The 25,331-nt window shown below is 51.4% G+C and overlaps 1 protein-coding gene and 1 pseudogene across 1 annotated transcript; one reads left to right on the plus strand and one right to left on the minus strand.

The window, feature by feature from the left end:
• The window catches only part of LOC135887575 (zinc finger protein 271-like), a 167,661-nt pseudogene that overhangs the window by 72,269 nt on the left and 70,061 nt on the right, over positions 1 to 25,331 (plus strand).
• Positions 1,562 to 14,646, minus strand: LOC135888093 (olfactory receptor 6X1-like). The gene is made up of 5 exons (XM_065415904.1): positions 14,598 to 14,646; positions 14,324 to 14,515; positions 12,469 to 12,765; positions 4,036 to 4,158; positions 1,562 to 2,436 (listed from the first exon to the last, which is right to left on the minus strand). The coding sequence occupies exons 1-5, from the start codon at positions 14,644 to 14,646 to the stop codon at positions 1,562 to 1,564; spliced, it is 1,536 nt and encodes a 511-aa protein (XP_065271976.1).

Below are 25,331 nucleotides of genomic sequence, written 5' to 3' on the forward strand. Positions count from 1 at the left end.
TGTGTGAAATATCTTGTCCACCATCAGATGAGTGACACAAGTAGAAAATTCCATTTTTTTGCCACTTGTGGAAGGGACCTGAATGAACGTAGATATTATAAAGATGCAAGATGTATTCAGTGTTGTTGTAGCTTTGCTGGTCCCAGGATATCAGAGAGACATGGTGGGTAAGGTAATATATTTGGACTAATTTTTATGGGACCTGAGGAAGAGCTCTGTGTAGCTCGAAAGCTTGTCTCGCTCACCAACAGAAGTTGGTCCAATTAAAGATATTACTTCACCCACCTTGTCTCTCTAACAATGTAAGATGTCAATGTCAATGTGAATGAGTTGCCCTGAAGAATGATGGTTACTCTAAAATTCATGAACTCTATTCTGGAGATGTCAGGCCAGTTTTAGAATGGGTCCAATGCCACAACTGAAATGATCACTACTGTTATCCCCAGTTGCTGTAAACCATTGTAGCCCCTTTTCTGATCTACACCCACTGAAAATCTGGCTCATAGGTTTAAAGTAGGAAAGACTGCCTTTTCCTGATACACTCTCAGTGGTTTTGGGGACCTTCTGCATAGACCAATCCATACACATTTTTTCCTCACTATAAAAGGGTCAAATGTATTTCTCTCAGCCCATCTAAACCCTTTATAGTTATCTGAAGAGCAGATATGCAAAGGCTGTGGGTGAGCTTCATATTTAAAAATCCAGCTGCTTTCCTCACTGGCAAGTCATTTAGATGGAGGATAAGGCTCAGACCCCCACCGCCACTCAGCACCTGCACACTACCCCAACCACCAAAATGAGAGCGGAGTATTACAGCCCACAGGGGACTAGGCTATTACGTGCCATTGAAAGACTCCTGTTGATTTCAGTGAGGCTTGACTCAAGTCCTTCATTGCTATTAGTTGCATTCCAGTAGCACCTCAAGGACCGTACTGAGATAACAGCGTCGTTACACGCAAATTACCACTTACCATATGCTAATTTGAAAATCCCAATTTAAGGGTTATCTCTAAATCCATGATGGAGCTAGGAGTTTAAACCATTTCTTCTGTATCACATCCGATCAGATAACCCTTCCTTCCAATTCTTCCCACTAGAGCTGGATCCAAAAATCATTTGAAATCAATGGTGAGATCATCATGGACTTCAGTGGACTCAGATCCTTATGTGGAGGTTTCCAAAAGCATAAAGGGCATTGCGGTGACCAATTCCCATTATAAGTCAATGGGAGTTGCAGGCCCAACTCTTGTCCTGGCCTTTGAAAATCTCTCCTTTGTTATGGCTTTGTCTTCACTGCGAAAATAGGTGTTTTCTCCTAATGAGAAGGATAACATGGTGTAAGATCCTGGTGGAGACAGGGCACAGGTAATTTAGCCTTGATGTAGCTCATCAAAGTCAACCCCCTACGTTCCACGTGCTTTTTACCACCACTAATAATAATGAGATTAAAAACTACATTTACCTTTTCTCCATTGGAACTATGCATGTCAATGTGAAAACACACCTTGTTTGCAGTGAAGGTCAACAGTCTGTGGCAAAACCAGGAAACGATATCATTTCTTTACCCTCTCAGGAACCACAGACATTCTGACCAAGTCTTTCTCTTGCTCATAGCTTTCCTCAGGGCTGTTTTCACCTCTTTGTTCCTTATGGGGTATATGAAGGCGTTCAGCAAGGAGGTTAGGACAGTGTTGAGGACAGACAAAACCTTGTTGGGACTGAGGGAGGAGTGGGCCATGGGTTTCAAATACATTAAGACAACCGCTCTGTACAGTATGGAGACCACAGTGAGATGGGACGTGCAGGTGGAAAACGCCTTCTGGTGCGCACTAGTGGAGTGGATGTAGAGTATGGTAGTGATGATGTAGGTGTAAGACACCACTCTGCAGAGCAGGCTGATTGGTATGATGTTGACGGACCCCAGGTAGCCAAGGAACTCGATGACGCTTGTGTCTGCACAGGCCAGTTTCAAGAGGGGCCCAATGTCACAATAAAAATGGTTGATAATGTTATCGGTACAGAACAGCAACTGCAGGAGCAAAGCAGCCTGGGAGAAGATAATCAAGAAGCCCAATGCCCAGGCTCCGAGAGCCAAAAGGAAGCAGACTTTCTTGCTCATGATGATGCTGTAGTGCAGGGGTTTGCATATAGCGATATAGTGGTCAAAGGACATGGCTGATAGAATCAGGAATTCAGTGACGCCCGAGAAGAAGTGAAAGAATGACTGCACTAGGCAGCAATAAACACAGATGGTCGTTCTAGCCACCAGGAACGTCTCCAACATTTTGGGTATGATGGTAGTGGTGTACCAGATCTCTAGGAAGGAAAGGTTGCTCAGGAAGAAATACCTCAGGATCTGGAGATGCTGGTCAGCCCTTACGATTACAATCATGAGGCCATTCCCTGCTAGAGTTAGAACGTATATGAAGAAGACTTCTTTGAGTAGGTAACAGATTTTTTTAGACAAAGGCAACGCAGTGGATCTAATTTACCTCTATTTCAGTAAGGCATTTGATACGGTTCCACATGGGGAATTATTGGCTAAATTGGAAAAGATGGGGCTCAATATGAAAACTGAAAGGTGGATAAGGAACTGGTTAAAGGGGAGACTACAATGGGTCATACTGAAAGGTGAACTGTCAGGCTGGAAGGAGGTTACTAGTGGAGTTCCTCAGGGATCGGTTTTGGGACCAATCTTATTTAATCTTTTTATTACTGCTCTTGGCACAAAAAATGGGAATGTGCTAATTAAGTTTGCGGATGACACAAAGCTGGGAGGTATTGCCAATACAGAGAGGGACTGGGATATCCTACAGGAAGATCTGGATGACCTTGTAAACTGGAGTAATAGTAATAGGATGAAATTTAATAATGAAAAGTGCAAGGTCATGCATTTAGGGATTAATAACAATAATTTTTGTTATAAGCTTGGAATGCATCACTTGCAAGTAGCAGAGGAGGAGAAGGACCTCAGAGTATTTGTTGATCACAGGATGACTATGAGCTGCCAATGTGATATGGCTGTGAAAAAAGCTAATGCAATCTTGGGATGCATCAGGTGAGGTATTTCCAGTAGAGATAAGGAGGTGTTAGTACCGTTATACAAGGCACTGGTGAGAACTCATCTGGAGCACTGGGTGCAGTTCTGGTCTCCCATGTTTAAGAAGGATGAATTCAAACTGGAACAGGTACAGAGAAGGGCTACTAGGATGATCCGAGGAATGGAAAACCTGTCTTATGAAAGGAGACTCGAGGAGCTTGTTTAGCCTAACCAAAAGAAGGCTGAGGGGAGATATGATTGCTCTCTATAAATATATCAGAGGGATAAATACCAGGGAGGGAGAGGAATTATTTAAGCTCAGTACCAATGTGGACACAAGAACAAATGGATATGAACTGGCCACTTGAAGGTTTCTAACCATTAGAGGAGTAAAGGTCTGGAACAGCCTTCCAAGGGGAATAGTGGGGGCAAAAGACATATCTGGCTTCAAAACTAAGCTTGATAAGTTTATGGAGGAGATGGTATGATGGGATAGCCTAATTTTGGCAATTAATTGATCTTAGACTATTAGCAGGTAAATATGCCCAATGGGCAGTGATGGGACACTAGATAGGGTGGGATCAGAGTTACTACAGAGAATTATTTCCTGGGTGTCTGGCTGGTGAGTCTTGCCAACATGCTCAGGGTTTAGCTGATCACCATAGATGGGGTTGGGAAGGAATTTTCCTCCAGGGCAGATTGGCAGAGGCCCTGGGGTTTTTTTGCCTTACTTTGCAGCATGGGGTATGAGTCACTTGCTGGAGGATTCTCTGCACCTTGAAGTCTTTAAACCACAAGTTGAAGACTTCAATAGCTCAGACATAGGTCAGGGGGTTGTTACAGGAGTGGGTGGAAAAGATTCTGTGGTCTGCAATGTGCAAGAGGTCAGACTAGAAGATCGTAATGGTCCCTTCTGACCTTAAAGTCTATGAGTCTTAGCCACCTTAATGTTCTTTTAAAGTAGTTTTTACTCTGTCTTCTATCCTAATACCTACCACTGGAGGGCAGCACTGGTTCTCTTTGGTGCCCCCCAATCAGCGTGCGACCTACATTGGCTGCTGGAATATCCGACAGTGCCCCCTTCATTGGCCCCTCGTTGTGGAACAGAAGGTTCAGCACTGGGCCGGAGATACATTATTAGGGAAAGATGCTTTAGGGACCACCCCCGCCCCCTTTCCCTGCTAGGAGATCTCAAGGTTCACAGCACTGGGTGCCTGGTCCTTCGCTCACGGGAGCACCTTGTAATGGCAAAGTCAGGAACAGTGGCCTTGTCGTTCTCTAGTACAAAGCATTGAAACCGGCCCACTCAGGGGTAACCCAGGAGGCCCCGGGTTTCTAGACAAGGCCTCGTCCCTCAGCGATATGTCTCTGGTTCCATAGTGTGGGGATATCATCCATACTCAACATGGGCAGAACAAGAAAGAGACACATTTGGGGACACGCTGCTATTGCAAAGGGGGTGTTGGAATACCCTCCCCACTCCCTTCTTGTCAGTTGGAATTGACACTCGGCTATCAGATTACAGGATACGTAGACTGCTTAGCTGCGTTTCCTGTTCCAAACCAAGCATCACATGTCCCTGACCCTGGAGTTCTCAGAGACAGACACTGCAACCCTCGGTATGTCTGCAATTACCATCCAACTCCGTCCTGCAAATTCTCATTATCCCTCCAAGTAGCCAGGAACTCTGACAGCCTAGTTGATGACTCAGACCGGCGAATTATTTGCCTTCTATGGAAAGAGAGCGAACACTTCTCTCCCCGCCCCCCACCTGTTGGTAAAAGCGGTACGATCATGTTGTGATGGTGACTATTAAAGGGATGATGTTACTTTCCTTCTGAGGTGTTGGTCACTCAGGCCTGGAGCTTAGTTATCTCTGGTGGGGAAGGAGGGAGCAAAATAATTTTATTTACTCATTCTTTCATTATTCCATTGGTAAAGAAAGGGGAGGGGTCTAATTTCTGAGAGAGCCCCTGGTCTTGAATAACGGGACTCGTCTTCAGTTGTCTCCTGCAGGGGAGCGTGTTCCCCGTAGTTCCCCCAATAGGGGACCTGTCTAATGTCTGGACACCCGGACGCCAGTCAGAACTGACAATCCCCTGTTAGCGTACAGGATATGAGAAGGGAGGCAGCTGCATTTCCTGTTTCACACCCGCCTTGTCCCTCAGCCTGCAGGAGAGCGAAGCTGCATCCGCTGTGTCCCCGCAGTTAAGGGTTAATCCGCCTTTCCCGCCGCTAGGCCCTTAAGGGACAGTGACAGTCGCAGGAATGTTAAGACATGTGGTTGCTAAAGAGCGAGCTGGTCTCTGTGAGAGATAAAGTGCCAGTGCAGGGCTGCGTGTGTGTGTGTTAAATTAATGACCGTGCGAGAGTGAGCGAGCTGCATTGTAGCTGTGTGAACGCCTCGCTCCCTATGCCAGTGAGACAGGATTCGACACCAGGGGTGGTGCAGTATTTGCCCCCCGCCCCGCTCTGGGTCTCAGGTTCCAGCAGAAGCTGCGGAGGGTTTCAGAGACTCTCCCCAGGCCAGAGAGAGGAGCCGGGTGTTTTGCTTCGGTCCGAGGCACGATGACCTGGCTCTTGGCTGCTCTGCTGGCCCTGGCCCCAGGTGAGTACTGGGGGGGGGATATAGGGCGAGTGCGGGAGACTCTTTGCTCGCTGGGTCCATTGGTTTATTCATTTATTCATGTTCCCAGGGGCCCTTTCCCAGGTGCAGCTGGCTCCGTCACTGCTGATTACTGGGATTAGTACCGGCAGCTTCCCGGGGGAGGGCTGGACTGGCTGGGAGAGATTGACTGGTACAACTCGCAGTGGCGCGTAGACTACGCCCGGTCTCTCCAAGGCCAAATAACCCTCTCCGCGATTCCTCCAAGAACCAGTTCTCCCTGCTGCTCCGCTCGCTGACAGCTGCGGACACCGCCACCTATTACTGTGCCCGGAGAGACACGGTGACACAGAGACAGGGAGCGGGGGGGGGGGGGGTGAGGGGGCTGAACCCGCCTGGCTTGTCCCCTTCTCTCAGCCTCCCGCCCCTCTGCGAGGGACAAGGTGGGGGAGGCCATCTCTTTTACCGGACCGACTTCTGCTGGTGAGCGAGAGAGAGATCCACTAGAAGATATCCCCTCACCCACCTTGGATCTCCAATATCCCGGGACCAACAGGGATACAGCAACTCTGCATAGTGACAAGTCAGTGTTAACTTCTGCCTGAGAAACGCAGCAGGAAAGAGACCCCAAGAAGAGCTCTACGTGGCTGCTGAACTTGTCTCTGTCCCGCCAATAGAAGTTGATCCAATACAAAATATTACCTCACACGCCTTGTGTCTGATATCCTGGGAGCTTGGTGGCTACAACTGCACTCCATGCAGCAGGAAAGAGAGTGAGACAGCCGGATCCAGGTCCGCCCTGCTGTGCTGGGCTGCAGATATTTCAGGACGAGAGAGGCGTGTATATATGGGATGCATGTGCCCATGTTTGGTGTGTATGGGATGGATAGATCAATATAGAGAGGAGTGTGAAGGCTAGATAGCTAGCTAAGGGGGTGTATGAGATAGATAGATAGTGTGACGGTGGACCCTGTGGGAGCCAGTTCAGATCACTCAATTAGGGTGAAGTGCAAACAAACCCCAAAAGCTGGTGGATATTTACATATTTAGATTTACCAAGTTAGCTTCTGTATTACCTCACTGATTACTCAGAAGTCCAAACAAGGCAGTTCCCATAAAGTACCCAGCTTCTGGCCTGCACTCAGGTACTCACGTCAAAATATGATTTGGATTCCTGAAAATCTTATTCCATCATGCAAAAGAAAAGGTTGTTCTGATCCCACAAACCCAGGTCAAATTATAACTTAGATCTTACCCAAAAGATCTTAGATCTGATTCCTAAGAGAGTGTTGGTTCAAAGATCAATATACATACAGACATGAATTCAATTCTTGAGGTTCAGATATGTAGCAGAGATGGTGAGCTTGTATTTGCAAAGTTCTTTTGGAAATAGTCCACAGGTTATAGTCCAATGTCCCTATTCAGGGTGAAATCCAGCCAATTACTGGGATCTCCGGCCTTATGGTTTAGGCTTCCACTGCATGAAACCCTACGCAGATCTGAGATTAAAAAAAAGGACCTGTAGCGTCTAACTCGGCCCTGTTCTGACACCCATCAGACCGGAGTCTCCGCCTCTCTTTAGGAGCAGGGTGTGGTGTGGGAAGGGGGTTGACTTCGTTTCCCTTCCAAACCCGGCAGCAGCGGCTGGGAGGCTGCACTAGGCAGAAGCGGCCGAGTCTTGTGTTTGTGCAGTTAAGGGCTAAACCCTCCTTACCCTGACAGGGAGAAGTTACCCTGCAGCTCAGCGAGCAATGCCAGTGTGGGTACAGTTTGTGTTCATTTTAGCAGCTTGGAAAGGTGAGAAAATGTTTAAAAATACAGGGAACATTCGGAGTATGTATTAGTTGCAGGGGTCTGTATATCCTTCGTTTCTTTCTTTCTTTCTTCCTTCCTTTCTTCAGTCTTATCTATACATCATTCAATTCTCAGCACTATCTCATCTCTTTCTATGTATCTAATCCTCCACTGGCTATTCATCCATCCATTGTCCCTGTACTGCATTACCTCTACAGCCATCCGCATTTCCCCTTTACTGCATTCTCTCTCCAGCTATGCTTTCCTCCACTGTATTAGCTAGGAACTTGTCTCTCTGTCTATTTAGATGCCCCTTATCACCCTAGTGACAGTCCATAGGTAAGAACAATGATCATTATGATAATGAATGTGTTTTCTGCCTCAGGTGCCCAGTCCTAGATGCAGCTGGTGGAGTCCGGGGGGGCTGTTAGAAATGAAGGGAGTCCATCCGGCTCTCCTGTAAAGGCTCCGGCTTCACCTTCAGCAGCTCCGATATGGTCTGGTACCGGCAGAGTCCCGGGAAAAGCCCCGAGACTCTGTATTGTCTCACGTATTTACTACGACGGGACTGGCATAAGTTACGTGACTTGGGTCCAAGGGCGATTCACCATCTCCAGAGACAACGCCAAGAGCGAGCTGTACCTGGGAATGAGCCGCCTGAGGCGGGAGGACACCGCCCGGTATCACTGCGCTGCTAGAGACGCACAGTGCGGAGTTGCCGGTGTGAGCTGAGACAAAAACCTCCACCCCCGGGCCCCAGGCTCAGAGGGGTGAAGTCAGCTGCTGGGGGGGCGGGGCGGGCAGAGATCAGTGGGGGGCGGGGCACAGACCCGGTGCGCTGAGTGCAGGGAGGGAAAGGAAGCGGAGTGTCTGCGGGGGACATCAAGGAGATGTGACTCCCGGAGCACACAGGAAACCCCCCAACCCTGAGGAGGGTCAGAGACTCTCCCCTGGGAGAAGCGCCCTGCAGCTCCCAGGCTGTTTCGCTTCTGTCCCAGAAACGGTGCTGTGAGTCCGGGAACGGGGGGAGCGGATATTCCAGTGGGCACCAAACCTGAGCCAGAGACACTGCGTATGAAGGAGCGCACGGGGGCAGCCTGACTGCCCGCCCGGATGTGAGACTTTATTCCCCTGCGGTGCGCGGCCTTTGGTGTCCTAGGGGAGATAGTTACCAGGTGGATCCCAAAGCCTCTTCCGACACCCAGAGACCATTGCTCACGAGCCCGGAGCAGCGTTTGCTTCCCGGGGGAGGTTTGCTCCAGTCCGGCCTCAGGCTGCGCTGGGTAATGTCTCATCGGGGTCCAGGCTGTGAGGTGCTGGGAGCAGAGACCTGGGCTTGCGCTTTTCCCCTTCACAGTAACCCGCCCTGTTCCCGGGGCGCCCTGACACCCATCAGACCGGAGTCTCCGTCCCTCTCCAGGGCAGGCTCCGCCCCTCCAGCTCACCGAGCAATGCCAGTGTGGGTACAGTTTGTGTTTATTTTAGCAGCTTGGAAAGGTGAGAAAATGTTTGAAAATACAGGGAACCTTCAGAGTATGTGTTTTTAGTGGCAGAGTATACGTAGATCTATCTATCAATCTAATAATCTCCGTTCATTTTCATCCATCTTTCTTTCTTTCTTTCTTTCTTTCTTTCTTTCTTTCTTTCTTTCTTTCTTTCTTTCTTTCTTTCTTATCCCAGTCAAATATATATAATGTTCCATGCACATTATTAGTTTATCTGTTCCCTGGGGGGCGGAGGGCAGAGACCTGGCACTCTCAGTGTGGGAAGAGCAGGGAAACTGAGTCACTGCAGGGGGCACCAGGGAGGCGTGAATCCCGGGGTGTGTGTGGGAGAGTGGGGGACACGGCATACCCCTACCCCAGCGCTTACATTAGACTAACACAAATGCCAAGGAGGGAGTGCGGCTTGGGTCTGCCTGCTGTTCTGCAGTGTAGCCTGCAGACGTGTGACACACAGCGAGAGAAGGAAAGACAGACAGACACACAGCACCCTCCCTTCTCCCTTCCCAGCGCACTGCTCGGGGTGTGCAAAGGGGAAGATCTCCTCAGCGCCTCATCCCAGCTCCGTCCCCTGGGCGCTCCGGCGCTCTGAAAGCCACGCGGCTGCAAAGCTCTAACCCGAGCCCGGGGCTAACGCCGCCGCCCGGAGCGTTCACAGCTATGCGGGGACAGAGGCGCAGCCGGAGGAGCGGTTATTCTTTACGGCGGAACAACGATTAAATATTTCCTGGCTGCACTAGCCCTGGCCCCACGTGAGTCTCTGTGTCTGGAAGTATTTGTGCCCCTGTGCGACCATTTGTCTCTGACAGAGAGATTCTTCGCTCCTTGTGCGCCATAGCAAAATGGTGCCCGTTTCGCAGCTGCAGCTGATGGGGTCCGGCCCGGGGGGGTTTTAGAGACCTTCACACTCCCCTGTGCAAAAATGTTTTTTTTTTAAAGAATGAAAAAAGTTTTCTAAAAGGCAACATAAAAAGCCGGAAGCAATAAATAAACCCTCCAAAACCAATGAATAAAATCGGAAAATAATCAAGTGAGAATAAGCAAAAAGAAAGACAATAAAATAGGAAGAATAACAGCCGTCCCTAAAACAACTAAACGCCAATGCCCCAAACCCCTCAAACACACCCCGGTACTTTCTGACCAGCAGCAACACACTGTACTGTCAGGGGTCCCTCGTATTTCCTTTAATTCACTTGTAGCTTTTTAGGGACACAGTTTGAGAGAGAGAGAGAACTCGCAACAAACAATGCCCCCCCATCACACTTTTTGACATGAAAATGGAAGATCATTTATTTGACAGGAGCAATCAAACTGCATTTTCTCAATCGATTGCCCGATCGATAGTGTAGCGAAGGGAGGTTTGTGTATATGTGAAGCGACAGAAGAACTGTGGGGGAGGGGATGTTTTTAGTGTGGACAAGGAAGTGTGTAGTTTTCATTCTTATTAATGGGTGGACATAAAGACAGGGGGGAATCTGGGGTTAACAGCCAGGTAAAGTGAAAGCTACAAACGGCCTCCTCTGTCAGAGGTTACCATCAGGGCCGGCTCTAGGCACCAGCAAAACAAGCTGGTGCTTGGGGCGGCACATTTTTAGGGGCGGCATGGCCGGCGCCAGAATGCCGCCCCTAAAAATGTGCCCCGGCCGCCCTAGCTCACCTCCGCTGCCGCTTGCGCGCCGCTACTCGCCCTCCCTCCCAGGCTTGAGAGCCTGGGAGGGAGGGGGAGAAGCGGCGCCTGCACCGCGGCCACTCGGAGTCTCCCCCTCCCTCCCAGGCTCTCAAACCTGGGAGGGAGGGGGAGATCCCGCGCGGCGCGTGAAACAGCTGTTTCGCACACCGCTGCTCTCCCTCCCAGGCTTGAGAGCCTGGGGAGAGGAGGCAGGGCTGGGGATTTGGGGAAGGGGCGGAGTTGAGGCGGGGCCGGGGGTGGGGTAATAAAAAACGGGGTGGGGGGGCGGCCAAAATTGTTTTTGCCTTGGGTGGCAAAAATCCTAGAGCCGGTGTAGCGGCACAAACAGCTCTCGCTCCCGTTTTGCTACTTTGGCTGTACTGCGCATGCTCACTGGATCTGAGCATGCCCAGTAACCTTCGTTGTAGCCACTGCCCTCGCTCTGCCCTTACTTCTACTTAGGATTTGCTGCCCCCTCTTTGGGGGGGTTTAAAAGGATTAAGGGGGGCAAATCGCAGCGGGGGGCTGTCAGGGTCTGAGCAGGGGGCAGAATTTTACTGGCCTGGGGGGTTCAAGCTACTGTAGCTAGCGGCAGAAGAGGGGCTGAAGGGGAAAAATCGGTGGTGGGGGGTGAGAGCCAGGGTTAAGCCGTGGGGGGGGGGAGACACTGCCAGACCCCGTCCGGGTACAAAACCCCCGTTTAGGGAGGGGGAGGGGGGGGACAGTGACTCCGTGGGATGAGCCACCCACTGTGCTCGCTAATCTAGGGGTGTGGGGGGGCAGAGGCTGTTTTCGTTCTGCTCACAGGACGCTGCATGTCAGCCTCGGAGCAGGGGGCGGGTTCCTGGGACTGGGGTCTTAAAGGCACAGGCCTCCAATTCCTAGCCTGTCAAAGCTTAATCACCGCAGCTCCTCTCTATCCTATACAAGTGTTGCAGGGCCAGGGCCGCCCGGGGGGGGGGGGGGCAAGTGGGGCAATGTTCCGCAGGGGCCCCCACGAATATGTCGGAGGCTGCCCCCGCCTCCGTCTTCCCCGGTGCCTCAGCGTGCCGCGTCCGGGAGCGGCCCTGGCGCACTGTAGCGCCGTGGCTCCAACGCTGTCTGGGGCCGCTCCTGGTCGCAGCACGCTGAGGCTCCAGGAGAGGGGGTAAGCGGCATGGTAAGGGGCCGGGCACCCCCCCCCCAACCTCATCCTAACAATCACCATCACCCAGCAACAGCCCATTATGTAATTGCAAATGTATACATACCAGTAAAGCATTTAATGTTTTTAAATAATGTGTTTAGTGTATTTTCAAATTATTACAAATTAATTTTTGAATGTATTTCACTATTTTTTTTTTTACATTTCCAAATACATGTTACTATAGTATTGCAACTTTTTTTAATGGAAGGGGCTAGTAACATCTGACCCTGTCCCCGTTTGGGCTGCCCCGTGCCACAGCTCGGAATCCACCCACGTCTCCCGGGACCCAGGGTGCAACACAGAAATGCTGACCCCTCACATCCCCTAGGGGCTACTTGGGAACCAGCTAAGTGAGGGAGTGCAGAAGAGAGCAGAGACTGCCCCCTAGGGGCTGGGTGAGGGAGAGAGGAAGCTCGCTGCTAACCCAGAAGGGCAGGTGTGCAGCAAAGAAAACAGGGTCTGCTGCCCTCCCATGTTTCCTGCCCCAGCCCTGACCTGTCTCTGCAGCCCCACAAAAGCCGTGTCCATCACGCGCTGATGGCAGCGCTGGGGACATTTTCTCCTTGGTTCAGTTTTGTGTGTGTTTGACCCTTCCGCGCAGCGGGCTGTGACTGCAAAGGGGATGTTTTTGTACGTGGTTAGATTCCCTGCCAGTCACTGTGTCTCTCGCACAGTGATACACAGCCGCGTCCTCGGGTCTCAGGCCGGTCATTTGCAAATAGAGCAGGTTGTTGGGGTTGTCTCTAGAGATGGTGAATCGCCCTTTCACTGAGTGGGCATAGTCCGCTTTAGTGCTATCGGTGTTAATGTAGGAGATCCACTCTGGCGCTTTCCCGGGAGCTTGGCGGTACCAGTGCATCCAATAGTTTCCAAAGGTAAATCCGGAGACTTTACAGAAGATGCTGATAGAATCTCCTGTGGTTTTAACGCCTCCCCCAGACTCCACCAGCTGAATCTGCGAATGGACACCTGCAAAAATAAAATATATTATTATTCATCTGAACCATCGCCACTGTAATACTGAGCTTCCCTCTATATCCAGGCAAGGAATCACCTCTGGGAATTGCTACCATGAAAGCGACGCGCAGCCACAGCATCATCGTTTTGTCTGACTATTATGGAGAAAATTCTGCAGGCGAGTGCGCAGAGAAGCGGGGATGGGTGTGAACTGCAGAGACACGTGTCTGTGCCGTCTCCTCTGCAGACTCAGGGACACCGGGGGTGTGTAACAGGAAATGTGGTCACTCGATTTGCATACGCTCCCGTCTTAAAAATGAGAGAGAAATCACCCGTAGTAGCTGTGTGGTAGCAGCCGGCCCAGCAGCGGTAACTTTACCCTCCTCTCTTTGTTACTTAGTTCCCCATGAGTATAACGAGGACACAGTGAGGAATCGTTTCTCTGTCTACTCGAATTTCTTTGTAAGTTCTTCAGGGCAGAGACTGTCTCTGACTTCATGTCTCCAGTGAGCGCTAATAGAACACGGGGCCGCGACACACACTAAAAACTGCGGGTGGGATTCCCAGTTCCCATCACAGTAAAACTGGCGAGAGCTGCAAGAACAAATCCCTGCGCTGGTGGTGAAATTTCAGCTGCAGGCCCCTGAAATCTGGCCCCGACCTGATCTCGCTGCCCCTGAGATCCTAGCTAAGGTCTGGTTTCAGAGTAGCAGCCGTGTTAGTCTGTATCCCCAAAAAGAACAGGAGTACTTGTGGCACCTTAGAGACTAACAAATTTATTTGAGCATAATCTTTCGTGGGCTACAGCCCACTTCTTCGGATGTTAAGGTCTGTGCTGTGGGTTCTAGCGGCTACTGGCCTATAGCTCAGTTATAAATAAATCCCATGGAGAAGCGAAGCGGGGAAAGTAACTGAAATACTTCTTGGATGGATTGTATTTAATGCAACCCGTCCTAAATTTTCCATTACTGCGGGACAAGATACATTCACTGCTATGTCTGCTTCCCACAAGCTGGTCTTAGTATCAGTTTTTATGAGTGATGCACCCTCTAGGTTAAGGTAAGATTACATGACTCATCTGCCTGCATTGGAGGAGCTTCCAGGACTGTTGCAGAGATGCTAATATAACCAAGACATCTCCTTCCTAGCCCAGTGCCTTGGCCCTGCCCTCTCACTGTGTCACGTAGGCCAAGTCACTTCGCGCCTCTGCACCTCAGCTGCCCATCTCTAAAATTCAGGTTGTGTTGCTTCTTCCGTGTGTCGTAGCTACTTAGATTGCAAAGCGTCTCATCTCCTTCGTGCAGCCTACGTCCTCCAAAACTGTTTTTCCAGGAGGGCTGAAGTGTGTCTCCCAACGGTCTACTTGGGTTGAGAGCTCGAATTACACTGAACCGCCTTTCAGACACCTCCCCCCGCCCCCGGCAGTTTGTGTCCGGATCCCGGTGCGCTCTGCAGCACGGTGGGATCCCAGAGAGCGCAGAAATACACCGCCGAGTCAGCTCGCTCGTCTACGGTTTGAATGATTTCGCTCCCTTGTCCAGCTGGGAGGAGAACCAAGGTGCCACCGAACTGGATTTGCGCTCCGAGCCACTGGAGTATCTGCCCAGCAGGAACAGGGGTTGGTTCCCCGGCAGCTCCTGGTACCAGTCCAGGGCGTAGCTGGTGTAGGAGGTGATGTATTGACACCTGATCTCCACCCGCTGCCCTTCCGTGGCTGGCAGGGAAGCCGGGATCTGGGTCAGCGAGTTCCCCGCCACCGAACCTAGAAGGGGGAGAATTGGGAGGGAGTCACGGGGTGAGGAAAGTCCCATAGACAGGCCCCGGCCCCTCTGCGCGGAGCTCACCTGGGAACAGCGGCAGCGCGCAGAGACACAGCCACAGAGATCCCGGCATTTCTGTAACCACTGGGGGAAAGACAATTAACCGCCGTCACCGATTCGAATTCTGGGGGGAAATGAAGTGCTGGGGGGTGACGGTAGCTTCTGTGTGAACAGGGGATCCGGAGCTGCCGTGGGAAAAGGTGTGTGTGTGTGTGTGTGTGTGTGTGTGTGTGTGTGTGTGTGTGTGTGTGTGTGTGTGTGTGTGTGTGTGTGTGCCTGCCTATGTCAGTGTGCAGTGTGTGTCCGCCTCTGGATCCGAGTGTCTGTGCCCGTCTTATTGTGTCTGTCTCTGCGTGTGTCCCCATCTGTGTGCGCGCGCAGTCTCTCTCTCTAGCCCCTGCAACACACACAACAGTGGCACCCAGCAGCGCCCTGAGCGCGATGCTGCTCCCTAGCGAAGGTGGAGCGGAGGTCACGACCGGCCAATTGTTCTAACCTCTGTCACTGTCTCTTTAAGGGGAGCAGGGCCGAGGGGCTCTGGCGTGACTGTGCCGGGCGCCCCCTTTCTCTCTCTGCTGCTGCCCCTTTGGCATCACTAGGGAGGGGGGAAGGGCAGGTGGGTCCAGGCTGGGGGCGTGGGCGGGGCCCACACGCTGGGGGAATGGGTGGGGAGAGAACGGGGACCCTGGCAGAGGGGAGGAGGGAATGGGACTCACAGAGCCAGTGGGATCAGGCAAATATGGGGGGAACATGGGATGGGAGGAGGGGGGATGGAGTGAGGAACATGGAGATTCCGACAGGGAAGAGCCCGGGGAGTCCCTGAGAGAGAGCGGGACGGAAGGGGGCAGACAGGGAGATTGTGTAGGGAAGGAAGTGATGCAGGAGACCCCGGGGTGAGCAGTAAATTGGGCCTGCACAAGCTAGGAAGAGTGCAAATCCCCCACCCCCGCTTGTAAATAATAACACACTTCTTCGTGCCCCTGAGATGTGGCTGCCTCCCCCTCCCCAGTGCACAACTGGGGGGAAATGATTCATCTCCCTTCAGAACAAATAGCCTGAAAGAAGACGCTGATCAATTCTCAATTGCTATTTTTCTTACTTTGCCTATCTGTAAATTTGGATGATTTTTCATGGAAACGTGTTTTCCTCTGTTTGTGTGTGTACAGAGAAATCAGACACTTACCAGCAGCTAGTGACGAAAATCGAACCCTTCCAAGCCAAGATCGAAATCATTTCTCATAGATTTTAAGGCTAGAGGGGCCATCTGCTCTCACCTCTTATTTCACACCGGCCGGAGAAGTCTAGCCAGTGACTCCGGCATCAACCACAATAACTTGTGGCTGGTCTTTGAGAAAGAGACAGATGGGATGGGGGTAAACAGGACACAGCCCGGTAATGCCGGGGAAAGGCTGAGAAGAGTCGGGGAGGCGGATGTGACTCTGCGGGTGTTGGTGGGTGTTTCTGAGAGTGAGCATAAGAAGCGCCCATCTGGGTCAGACCAAAGGTCCATCTAGCCCAGTGTCCAGGGCCGTAGCAACAAAGAACGTGGCCCCCTCCGAACGGTGGCCCCCCTCCGAACATATGTCCGGGCGGGGCCCCTTACAATGCAGAAACTGGAATTCGGTATTTATTTTGCCACTTTTAGGGTCCCCCTTCCTTGCGGGGCCCCCTCTGGTCGGAGGGTACGGAGGGCACTCGCTACGCCTCTGCCAGTGTCCTGTCTTCTGACAGCAGCCAATGCCAGGTGCCCCAGAGGGAATTAACACAACCCGGCCATAAGGGAGTGGATCCATCCCCTGTTGTCCAGTCCCGGCATCTGGCAGTCAGAGGCTGAGTGGTACTGGGGAGGGGAGTGGGTGTAGGTGGGATAGTTTTACACGTGGGCGGATGTGACTGTGGGTGTGAGATTGTGGGTGGGGCACATTGTGGGTATGGGTGTGAATATGTGGGTAGCGGGGGGGTTGACACTGTGTTAGTTGGGTGTGAGTGCAGCGCTTAATCTGTAATGAAAGATGTGCCGGGGCACAAGCAACATTTGTACTTTCACAGCTGACAGGGCGAGCCCAGAGGGGCCAGGCTCAGCCCTGGCACAGATTCAGCCTTTGTGAGTGAGTGTGACTGTAGGTGAGCTGGGGGTTGTGTCTGTCTGTGAGAGGGCTTGGACTCTGTGGCAAGATGGGGTGCTGAAGTGTCGGTGTGTGTCCTACTCTCTCCGGCTGCCTGTTTCACTCTACAAGCCGGTAACGAGATGCGATAAACACCCTGACCTTTGTGGTCCCTTCTCACCCTCTGGTTCTATGATCCTATGAAATGTCTGCACCAGCCAACAGCGAAGCCTGCCCCGCACTGCCGGTATATCTGCTCCTCCCCCTGCATTGCTCTCCCCGCACCTCTCAATGGGCCCCGCTGACGTTTCGAGCCACCTCCTTTTCTGCCAGCCCCCCACGTCTCTGTGTCCCTGTGACCCTGGCACAGTAATACGTGGCGGGGTCCGCAGCAGTCAGGGAGCCGAGTTGCAGGGATACCTGGTTCCTGGCGGCATCTGCGGAGATGGTCACCGCGCCCTGCAGGGAAGGGGGGTAGGATGTCTGCCCCGTAGAGGGGTATATCCACCCCGGCGACTCCAGCCCTTCCCCGTGAGGCTGCCGGACCCAGTGCCAGTAGCAGCACTGATCAGTGATGGGGACCCCAGAGACTGCGCAGGTGAGCATGAGGGGCTCGGAGACCTGCCCCACCCCAGGGCCGGACTCCGCCAGCTGCAGCTCGGGGCCCCTCGGAACAGGGATGGGAGATTCCTGAATAAACGTCTAATGAGGGGTCCAGGGAGCAAAGGTCTCCCTGCGACACCCCCATCCCACACACACCCTGACACAGAGAGATTCACACCCCAATACCCTCACACACACCCAATACACAAACACACTTACACTCACACAGATACACCCCCCATAAACACCCAACTACAGTTATACAGAGAGATTCACACCCAAATACGCTCATATGAATACACACTCAATACACATACACTCACACACACAAATACAGTACACAAACACACTTCTGTGGTTACAGAGAGAGATTCACCCCCAGATGTACTCTCACCAACACACACACATAACGACCGAAATTCATAGCACAAAAGTTCACTCACACAAATAGATTCGCCCCCAGATACACACACACACACACACAAATGCTCTCACAAGGAGGCGCACACAAATACTCACACGGGGCCAGCGCCAGGGCAGCTAAGAAACATCTGATCATTTTCAGGAGGAAATCTGAGCAAAACCAGAGCTCCGGTTCAGCTTCTCACCAGACCGCGCTCGGAAAATGCAGGAGCTTCTATTGGAATATCGGTCCCGGATTGGAAAACTGCACCCGCCCCTCCTGTCTCAGAGCCTCCTCTCTCTGTCCCTGCTTACACATATAACAGTGAGTCTCTCTCTCTCTCTCTCTCTCGCTGGTTAGTAGCTGCCTATCCGCCCTGCCCGAATTTTCCAATGAACCTAAGGGAGTTAGGCGCCCAAATCCCAGTTAAATTAAAAATTAAGTTTAATCCCTAAAGTCCTGTAGGAGCCTTTGAAAACCTCAGCCCCCCTCTCTCTGACTCTTCTCAGCCAGCTTTTCTCCTGTCACTTTTTGTCTGTAAGGCTGAGATGGGCGGGGGAGGGGAAGGGTGGTTGTGGCTGCCTGTGGGTGGGTGGATGGCCGACTGTGAGATGGTGTGTGTGTGTGTGTGTGTGTGTGTTACTGTGTGTCTGTCACACTTGCTCTGTAACTGACTGTCACAGAGTGTGGGGGACACAAGGCCCTGCACCCCCGGCTTCCTGCGATTCACCATGCCTCTCAGCCAGTCAGTAAAGCAGAAGGTTTATTTAGACGACAGGAACACAGTCCAAGACAGGTCTTGCAGGCACAGACAACAGGACCCCCTCACTTAGGACCATCTTGGGGTCCCAGGGACACCACAGCTCCATTGGGGGGGGACAGAGCCCCGTCTGAGATCCCTCCATTACCAGCCAGCTCCTGAAACCCTCTTTCCCCCCAGCCTTTCTTCAGTTTCCTGGGCAAAGGTGTCACCTGGCTTCTAACCCCTTCCTGGGTTCTCAGGTTACATGCTCAGGTCTCCTCCCTCAAGGCCAGTCTCCCATCCCCCAATGCAGACCGTCCCAGCCAAACCCCCAGCCACCTTCCCAGGCAGGGCCGGCTTTAGGAAGTGCGGGGCCCAATTCAAACATTTTCGGCGGGGCCCCAACAGGGATGACTTAAAAAAAAAAACACGTAAAAAAAACACCTTTCATTTCTTCCATGTATTATTTACTTTCCATAACTATATAAATAATAACAAAATTATATATTACATACATTGCGTAATGTATGCAGATGCATGCTAAGCCTACGTAAAGTTCTTGACACCCCCCGGGACCCCTGCCCCATCCACCCCCCCTTCCCTGTCCCCTGACTGCCCCCTGCCGCCCCATCCAACCCTTCCTCTCATTCCTGATGGCCCACTGGGACCCCTGCCCCATCCAACCACCCCTTCTCTCTGTCCCCGACTGCCCCTGGAACCCCTGCCCCTGACTGCCCCCCACCGCCCAACCCAACCCCTGCTCCTTCCTGACTGCCCCCCAGGACCCTTGCCCCCATTCAATCCCCCTGTTCCCTGCCCTCTGACCTCCCCGACCCCTATCCACCCCCCCACAACCCTCCGAACTCCCCTGCCCTCTTCCAACACCTGCTCCCTGCCCCCTTACTACGCTGCCTGGAGCCGCTCGGCCGGGTTTGGGTCTGGGCCGGGTCCGCTTGGTCCGGGCTGGGTCCAGGGCCGGGTCCAGGTCCGGTCCGGGCCCGCTCAGCCCAGGCCTGGGTCCAGTCCGGGCCCGCTCAGTCCGGGCCTGGGTCCGGGCAGGATCCGCGGGTCCGGGCCGGATCCGCTCGGCCGGGTCCGGGTCTGGGCCAGAGCCGCTGGGCCAGGGCCGGGCCGGAGCCTCTCGGTCCGCGCTGGTGCCGCTCGGCTGGGGCCAGCGCCGCAGGGCCCGAGCTGAGCCGGGCCAGAGCCGCTCGGCCGGGTCCACATCCAGGCCGGGTCCGCTCGGTCTGGGCCGGGTCCGGGCCAGATCCACTCGGCCGGGTCCGGGTCCGGGTCCGGGTCCGGGTCCACGTCCGGCGCCACTGACACACAACCTCACACACACGGCCAGGGCTAGCGCAGCCAGGAAATAGCCAGTCATTTGTCAGAGGGGACCCCAGAACCTCAGCTCCCCAGTTCAGCTGCTCAGCAGACAGGAGAGTCTGTTGCAATCTCAGGCCTAGACTGGGGTTTCCAAAACTGCCGGACGCCTGTAACAAAGTCTCTCTCCTGCCCATTCACAAGCGCAGGTGCTTCCTCTTTCTCTCCTTCTCTCCACCTTCCTGGTGGCCACTGACAAAGCGTCTCCTTCAAGTGACAGCGGGAGGGGGCGGACCGCAAGGGAAAAGTGAGGTGCCTTCTCTCCGGGAGGCGAAGCATGTGGCTGGCCCCCTTTTTGTCCCAGCCCCCCCGTCTCTGAGTCACCGTCTCTCCCCTGGCGCAGTAATAGGTGGCGGTGTCTGCAGCTGTCAGGGAGCTCAGCGTCAGGGAGAACTGGTTCTTCGCAGCGTCTGCAGAGATGGTGATCCGGCCCTGGACAGACGGGGCGCAGCCGGTATCCCCGTCCTAATGATATACGCATCCCATGGAGTCCAGCCCTTTTCTAGGAGGCTGACGGAGGCAGTGCCAATAGTAATCCTGAGTGTTGATGGAGAACCCGGAGACAGCACAGGTCAGTGTGAGGGGCTCGGAGACTTTGCCCACCCCAGGGCCAAAGACCACCAGCTGCAGCTGGGAAAGCACACCTAGAAACAAGGGTGGGAGAGTCCAAAGTAATCATTGAATGTGATGCCCAGAGAGCAAAGGCTTTTTCTGCCGCCCCCCGTCACAGCCACACACACAGAGAAATGCGAACAGTCACACACAGAGAGACAGACACAGACTCACACGGCGCCAGGGCCAGCGCTAGGAAGACACATTTAATCATTTGGAAGGTATCAAAAGTCTCCAGTTCAGCCGCTGACCCAACGGAGCTCGGACAGCTCGGGAGAGTCGGCTGAAGTGTGTGAGCCCCGGGCTGCAAACCTCCGCCGACACCTGTAACAAATTCTAGCTCATACGCAGACACAGAGATTTGCCCAGGTGTTATCCCTATAAATAGTCTGGGAGCCCTCTAGTGGCTTTCCTTGTCTTCTGCTGCAGAAGCCACCAGAACCTGCCAGAGAAGCAGTGCAGGTAATTAGCGAGACGCTGTACGTCTTCATCCAGCTGTTTGGAACTCAGCTCTCACCGTGTTGGTTTCTTAATGTTGAATAAAGATCAACATGGGCACCACAGGGCTATAGTGGGTCAGACCAAAGGTCTGTCTAGTCCAGCAGGGCCGGCTCTAGGTTTTTTGCCGCCCCAAGCAAAACATTTTTTGCCCGTTTCCCCCCCCTCCCCTTTTTTTTTTGGCTTTTACACATGTTTGCACTTTGCAATGTTTTTGTTTTGTTTTGACTGTTTACAATTTTTTAAAAAATGAAAATAGAGAATTTGTAGTTAGTGAAATAAAACAATTTCCTACTAGTGCACTCATTTGATTTTAACAAAATCACAGTTACAAACAATTTGGGTTCAACTATACACTGTAATGAAAAATATTAGTGTCTTCCGGTGCACGTAGTTTCTCATAAATTAAAAGAATTTATATCAACTTAATTTTTCTGGTTTTTTTATACTTGCGTAGTCTTTTAATAATTTAGTGAAATCTAAATTTTTTGCAATGGTACTTTCCATTGAAATTAATGCGACTCCTGACAAACGATTTTGAGACATGGTGGACCTCAAATAATTTTTTAGTAATTTCAGTTTTGAGCAATTGCGCTCACCAGAAGCCATTGATACTGGTAATGTTAAAAGAAGCAGACTTTTAAGGTAAATACATTATTCCTTCAATATTACCCATGCACACATCTCACAAAGATTCTCACTCTTGACAAGTTACCAGCCTTGTGTAGTTCCCTTCCATGTTCCTCTTTGTGGGTAAGTGCCCTGTAAGACACGTGTGGGGTGCAGTGAGTTTGTCAGGCCTGCGGTGACAGGGGGCCCTTTGCCAAGGGGTGCTGGTGTCACAGCTGACAGTATGGGGCAGGGCGCTGAGGCTGGTGGGGCAGGTAACACTCACTGGGCTGGGGGGCAGGCAGTGCCGGGATGGGGCAGAGGCAGGTACCTGACAGTCTCCAGCACTCGGGGCGCGCCAGCAGCCTCTTCACCTTGGAGTCTCCCTCGCTTCTCCGGAGGCCACTCCTTCTCTTGGGCTCCCAGGGCACGGGGCGCTACCGTGGAGGAGCCACAAGGGGTTGGGCTCGGCTGGGGCCCCGCACCAGCCGGCCGAGAGCAGCAGGAACCGGGCGCCGCTCGGGGGGAGCCGGGCGGCCCGAGCCCAGGGTGGCGGCAGCCTCTGCAGCAGCAGGGGCAGGCGGGGAGCGTAGCCCGCCATGGGGCAGGGAAGGCCGCACTGCTGCTGCTGTTTCCCTGCCCCGCCGCGTGGCGCAGAAGGAGGTGTCTACAGCGGCTGCCCCCCACCGCCCATGGAGCCGGAGTGCAGGGCCCAGGGCCCAGCCCCGCCTGCCACCTGCTGATAAGGGCTGGGCTGCGGCTTCCTGCTCATCGCCGCAACGCCAGGCCAGTAGTGAACCCAGCCCCCGGCCCTGGTTCTCCTTTCAGGCTGAAAAAAAGGATGGCCGGAATGCCACCCCTGGAAATGTGCCGCCCCAAGCACGTGCTTGCTTTGCTGGTGCCTAGAGCCGGTCCTGAGTGTGAGAGTAGCATTGAATCAGAGGCCTTAATTATGCTACAAAATTAAAAGGTCATTTCAAGCAAAAGCACTAGGGGTCAGTGCAGGATTATCACATATATAGCTGTCTGTTCTATTCCAGTCTGCTAATCTCTATTCTATTCTATTCTATTCTATTCCATTCCTTTCAGTTACTGATCCATTCAGGACTTTGTCCCCTCATTTTTAAATATCTCCAGTTATGGGGATATCCACCACTCCTCTGGGGAGAGTATGTAACCCTACAAAACATCTCAATAGTAACTTGAAGACCTTTTTTTTTAATTGAAGTGAGCAAGAAGAAATTCAGATATGTGGAGAGAACATAACAGAATAAAGCCATATGATGTGAAAGGCTGCTACAAACTTCCTTCCTAAGAAAATCTTTAATAAGAATCCCTAATTGGTAAAGAGCACTTTTCAGCTGAGATCTCAAATCACTAAACACTATTTAATGTATTTAACCTCTTGGGCCGCCTGTGAGGTAGAGAAGTGTTGTCATCCTTCCACAGACAGAGAAGCTAAGTGATATGCACAAAGTCACACATGAAGTCTGTGGGGGAACAGAAAATTGTACCTCTGTCTCACAAGATCTTGGCTAGCAGCCGGCCCTGACCACCATATCCTTCCTTTAGGTTGTGTTTTATTACAACCTGTGTGTCCTTAAACAAATAGTATCAGTGTAGTTCAAGAACTGATCTGCATTTCAATCTTTTTAAATGTTCACAATGCCTCAGATTTCACACTTTTCATCAACAGAACATGCATGGGAGGCGTCAAGGATACCTAATGTGCAGAACTGTTAGGAGCGGGTTCTGATACTCATACTCTGATTGAGTAATACCTCATTCCATGGGCGGGTCTGTGAAAGAGAATAGAACTGCTAATGCAGTACAATGATACTAATCCTGGGATTTTCAAGGAATACCCACTTCAAGTCAATGGACATTGGACGCTGAAGTGAAACAAACAAAGATCATAATCTATCCCTTGGTTTGTCAAGTGTCAATCTTAAAATACTCTGTTCTCTTCCAAGTGCAACAAAGATAAGAATTTCATAGCAGCCTAGGGTATGTGGCTGACCGATTCCCACTCATTTTAATTGACTTGGGTGTTCAAATATATTAGGTAGTTTTGAAAATCTCAGCTAAAAAACACAAATGTAGTAAAACATGAGAAAAACAACAATGAAACAAAACTAATAGCCCTAAAACTGCATTAGCTGAGAAACCAAATATTTCAATAGCACTTAATCAAAACTCACATTCATGCTTAAAAGGTCAGAATCTTCCACACTTTTACTTACTAAGTAGTACTTTATACTGCAAATATTCCCATTGAGGTAAAGAGTTATACTGTAGTGCTTAGCACAAGAAAGCACTTCCACCAATGAATGGTGCAGTAATTTTAGTGTTAAGCTGTTGCCTTGTATGCTGTTATGTTGTCATATTTGAGGTTGCGGTGGGAGTTGTGTGTTAACAGGAAGTTCAGTCCTGCCTATGTGTGCTTGAGTTGGTAATTACATTGTTCCAATGAATCCTTGTGATTCTAGAAGCGAACATTACAATATACCAACCAATGTGAGGAATGGTTGGCCCATCAGGGGGGCACATATCCCTCTGCCCATTATTTTCTAAATGGCTGATTCTGAATGTTATGAGACCCCCCCCCCCAGCTACAATACTGTGCCCACTTCTGGTGTCCGCACCTCAACAAGTACATTGAAAAAATGGAAAGGATTCAGAAAAGATCCTCGAGAATGATCTGGTGTCTGGAAAACGTGCCTTATATTAAGAGACTCAAGCAGCTCAATCGATTTAGTTTATTCAAGAGAAGGTTAAGAGGTGAATTCATCACGGGCTACAACTGCCAGGATGGGGAAGCTATTTCTGGTGTCGATAGCTTTTTTAATCTAATAGAAAAAGGCCTAACAAGAGCCAGCGAGTGCCAGGTGAAGCTAGACAAATTCAGATTAGGATTATAGTGCAAACTTGTAAGAGTGAGTGTACTTAACCATTGGAACAACCTACAAAGGCCTGGAGTAAATTCTCCATCGCTTGAAGTGCACTGGATGTTTTCTAAATGACACGGCTCTAAACCAAAAAGAAGTGATGGGCTTCCTGCCAAGATTACTGGGTGAGGTTCTTCGGCCTGTGTTACATAGGTGGTCACAAGATGATCTCTTCTAGCCTTATAATCCATGACTCTGAGACGTGTACCCCCTCCCCCAGGCATGCCACTCAGTAAGAGAGAGTGAGAACTCACTTACGACTCCATTTGTGCTTCCAATATCTTGCAACCAAGAATCTTAATGTCATACCCCTTGAACTCAATTTGAGCCAGCTCAGGCCAGGGAAGGGAATGATTTACTGCTCTAATATTTCAGCAGAAAAAAGCCCACTGCAACCCCCAGTAAAGTCAAAGGGAGTCCTTCCACTGACCCCAAAGGAAGTTTGATCAGTCTTCTTATGCCACAACCTTGGAAGGATAAATGTGAAAAATGTTGATCAAGAAGCCTATCTCTGAGACACAATGACCTCTGGGGCTATTCCTCTGTGGTAGAAGCCTCTTTTCAAGCACTGCCTAAATTAGGGATCCTGCCCTTTGCCCTAAAAGATGCTGCTGAGGGGATGAGTGAATCCACCCCATGAGCAAGCCGAACAGAATCCGGGCCAGTGTCTTGCTACTTTTTATCCCTACCTGCTTCTGAAGGTTTGGAGTGTTTATGCAAAGTCAGCGGGGAGCTTCCTGTTTAAAAAGCCAAGCCCTTGTCTGCTATGTGATAATCACATTGAAAAAAGAGGCCTGTCACCTCCTTTTACAGTGGAGAATATTAGCGCCTGGCTTCACGGCAGAGGATAATTATGAG

Source organism: Emys orbicularis, chromosome 13 (assembly GCF_028017835.1).
Source record: "Emys orbicularis isolate rEmyOrb1 chromosome 13, rEmyOrb1.hap1, whole genome shotgun sequence".
In the NCBI taxonomy this organism is placed as follows: Eukaryota; Metazoa; Chordata; order Testudines; family Emydidae; genus Emys; species Emys orbicularis.

Coding starts and splice junctions, on each gene's coding strand:
- LOC135888093 (XM_065415904.1), bottom strand. CDS start 14,646: ATGCCGGGATCTCTGTGGCTGTGTCTCTGCGCGCTGCCGCTGTTCCCA. Junction 14,516..14,597: donor CGCGCTGCCGCTGTTCCCAG/GTGAGCTCCGCG, acceptor TCCCCCTTCTAG/GTTCGGTGGCGGGGAACTCG. Junction 12,766..14,323: donor TGGCTCGGAGCGCAAATCCA/GTTCGGTGGCAC, acceptor TTATTTTTGCAG/GTGTCCATTCGCAGATTCAG.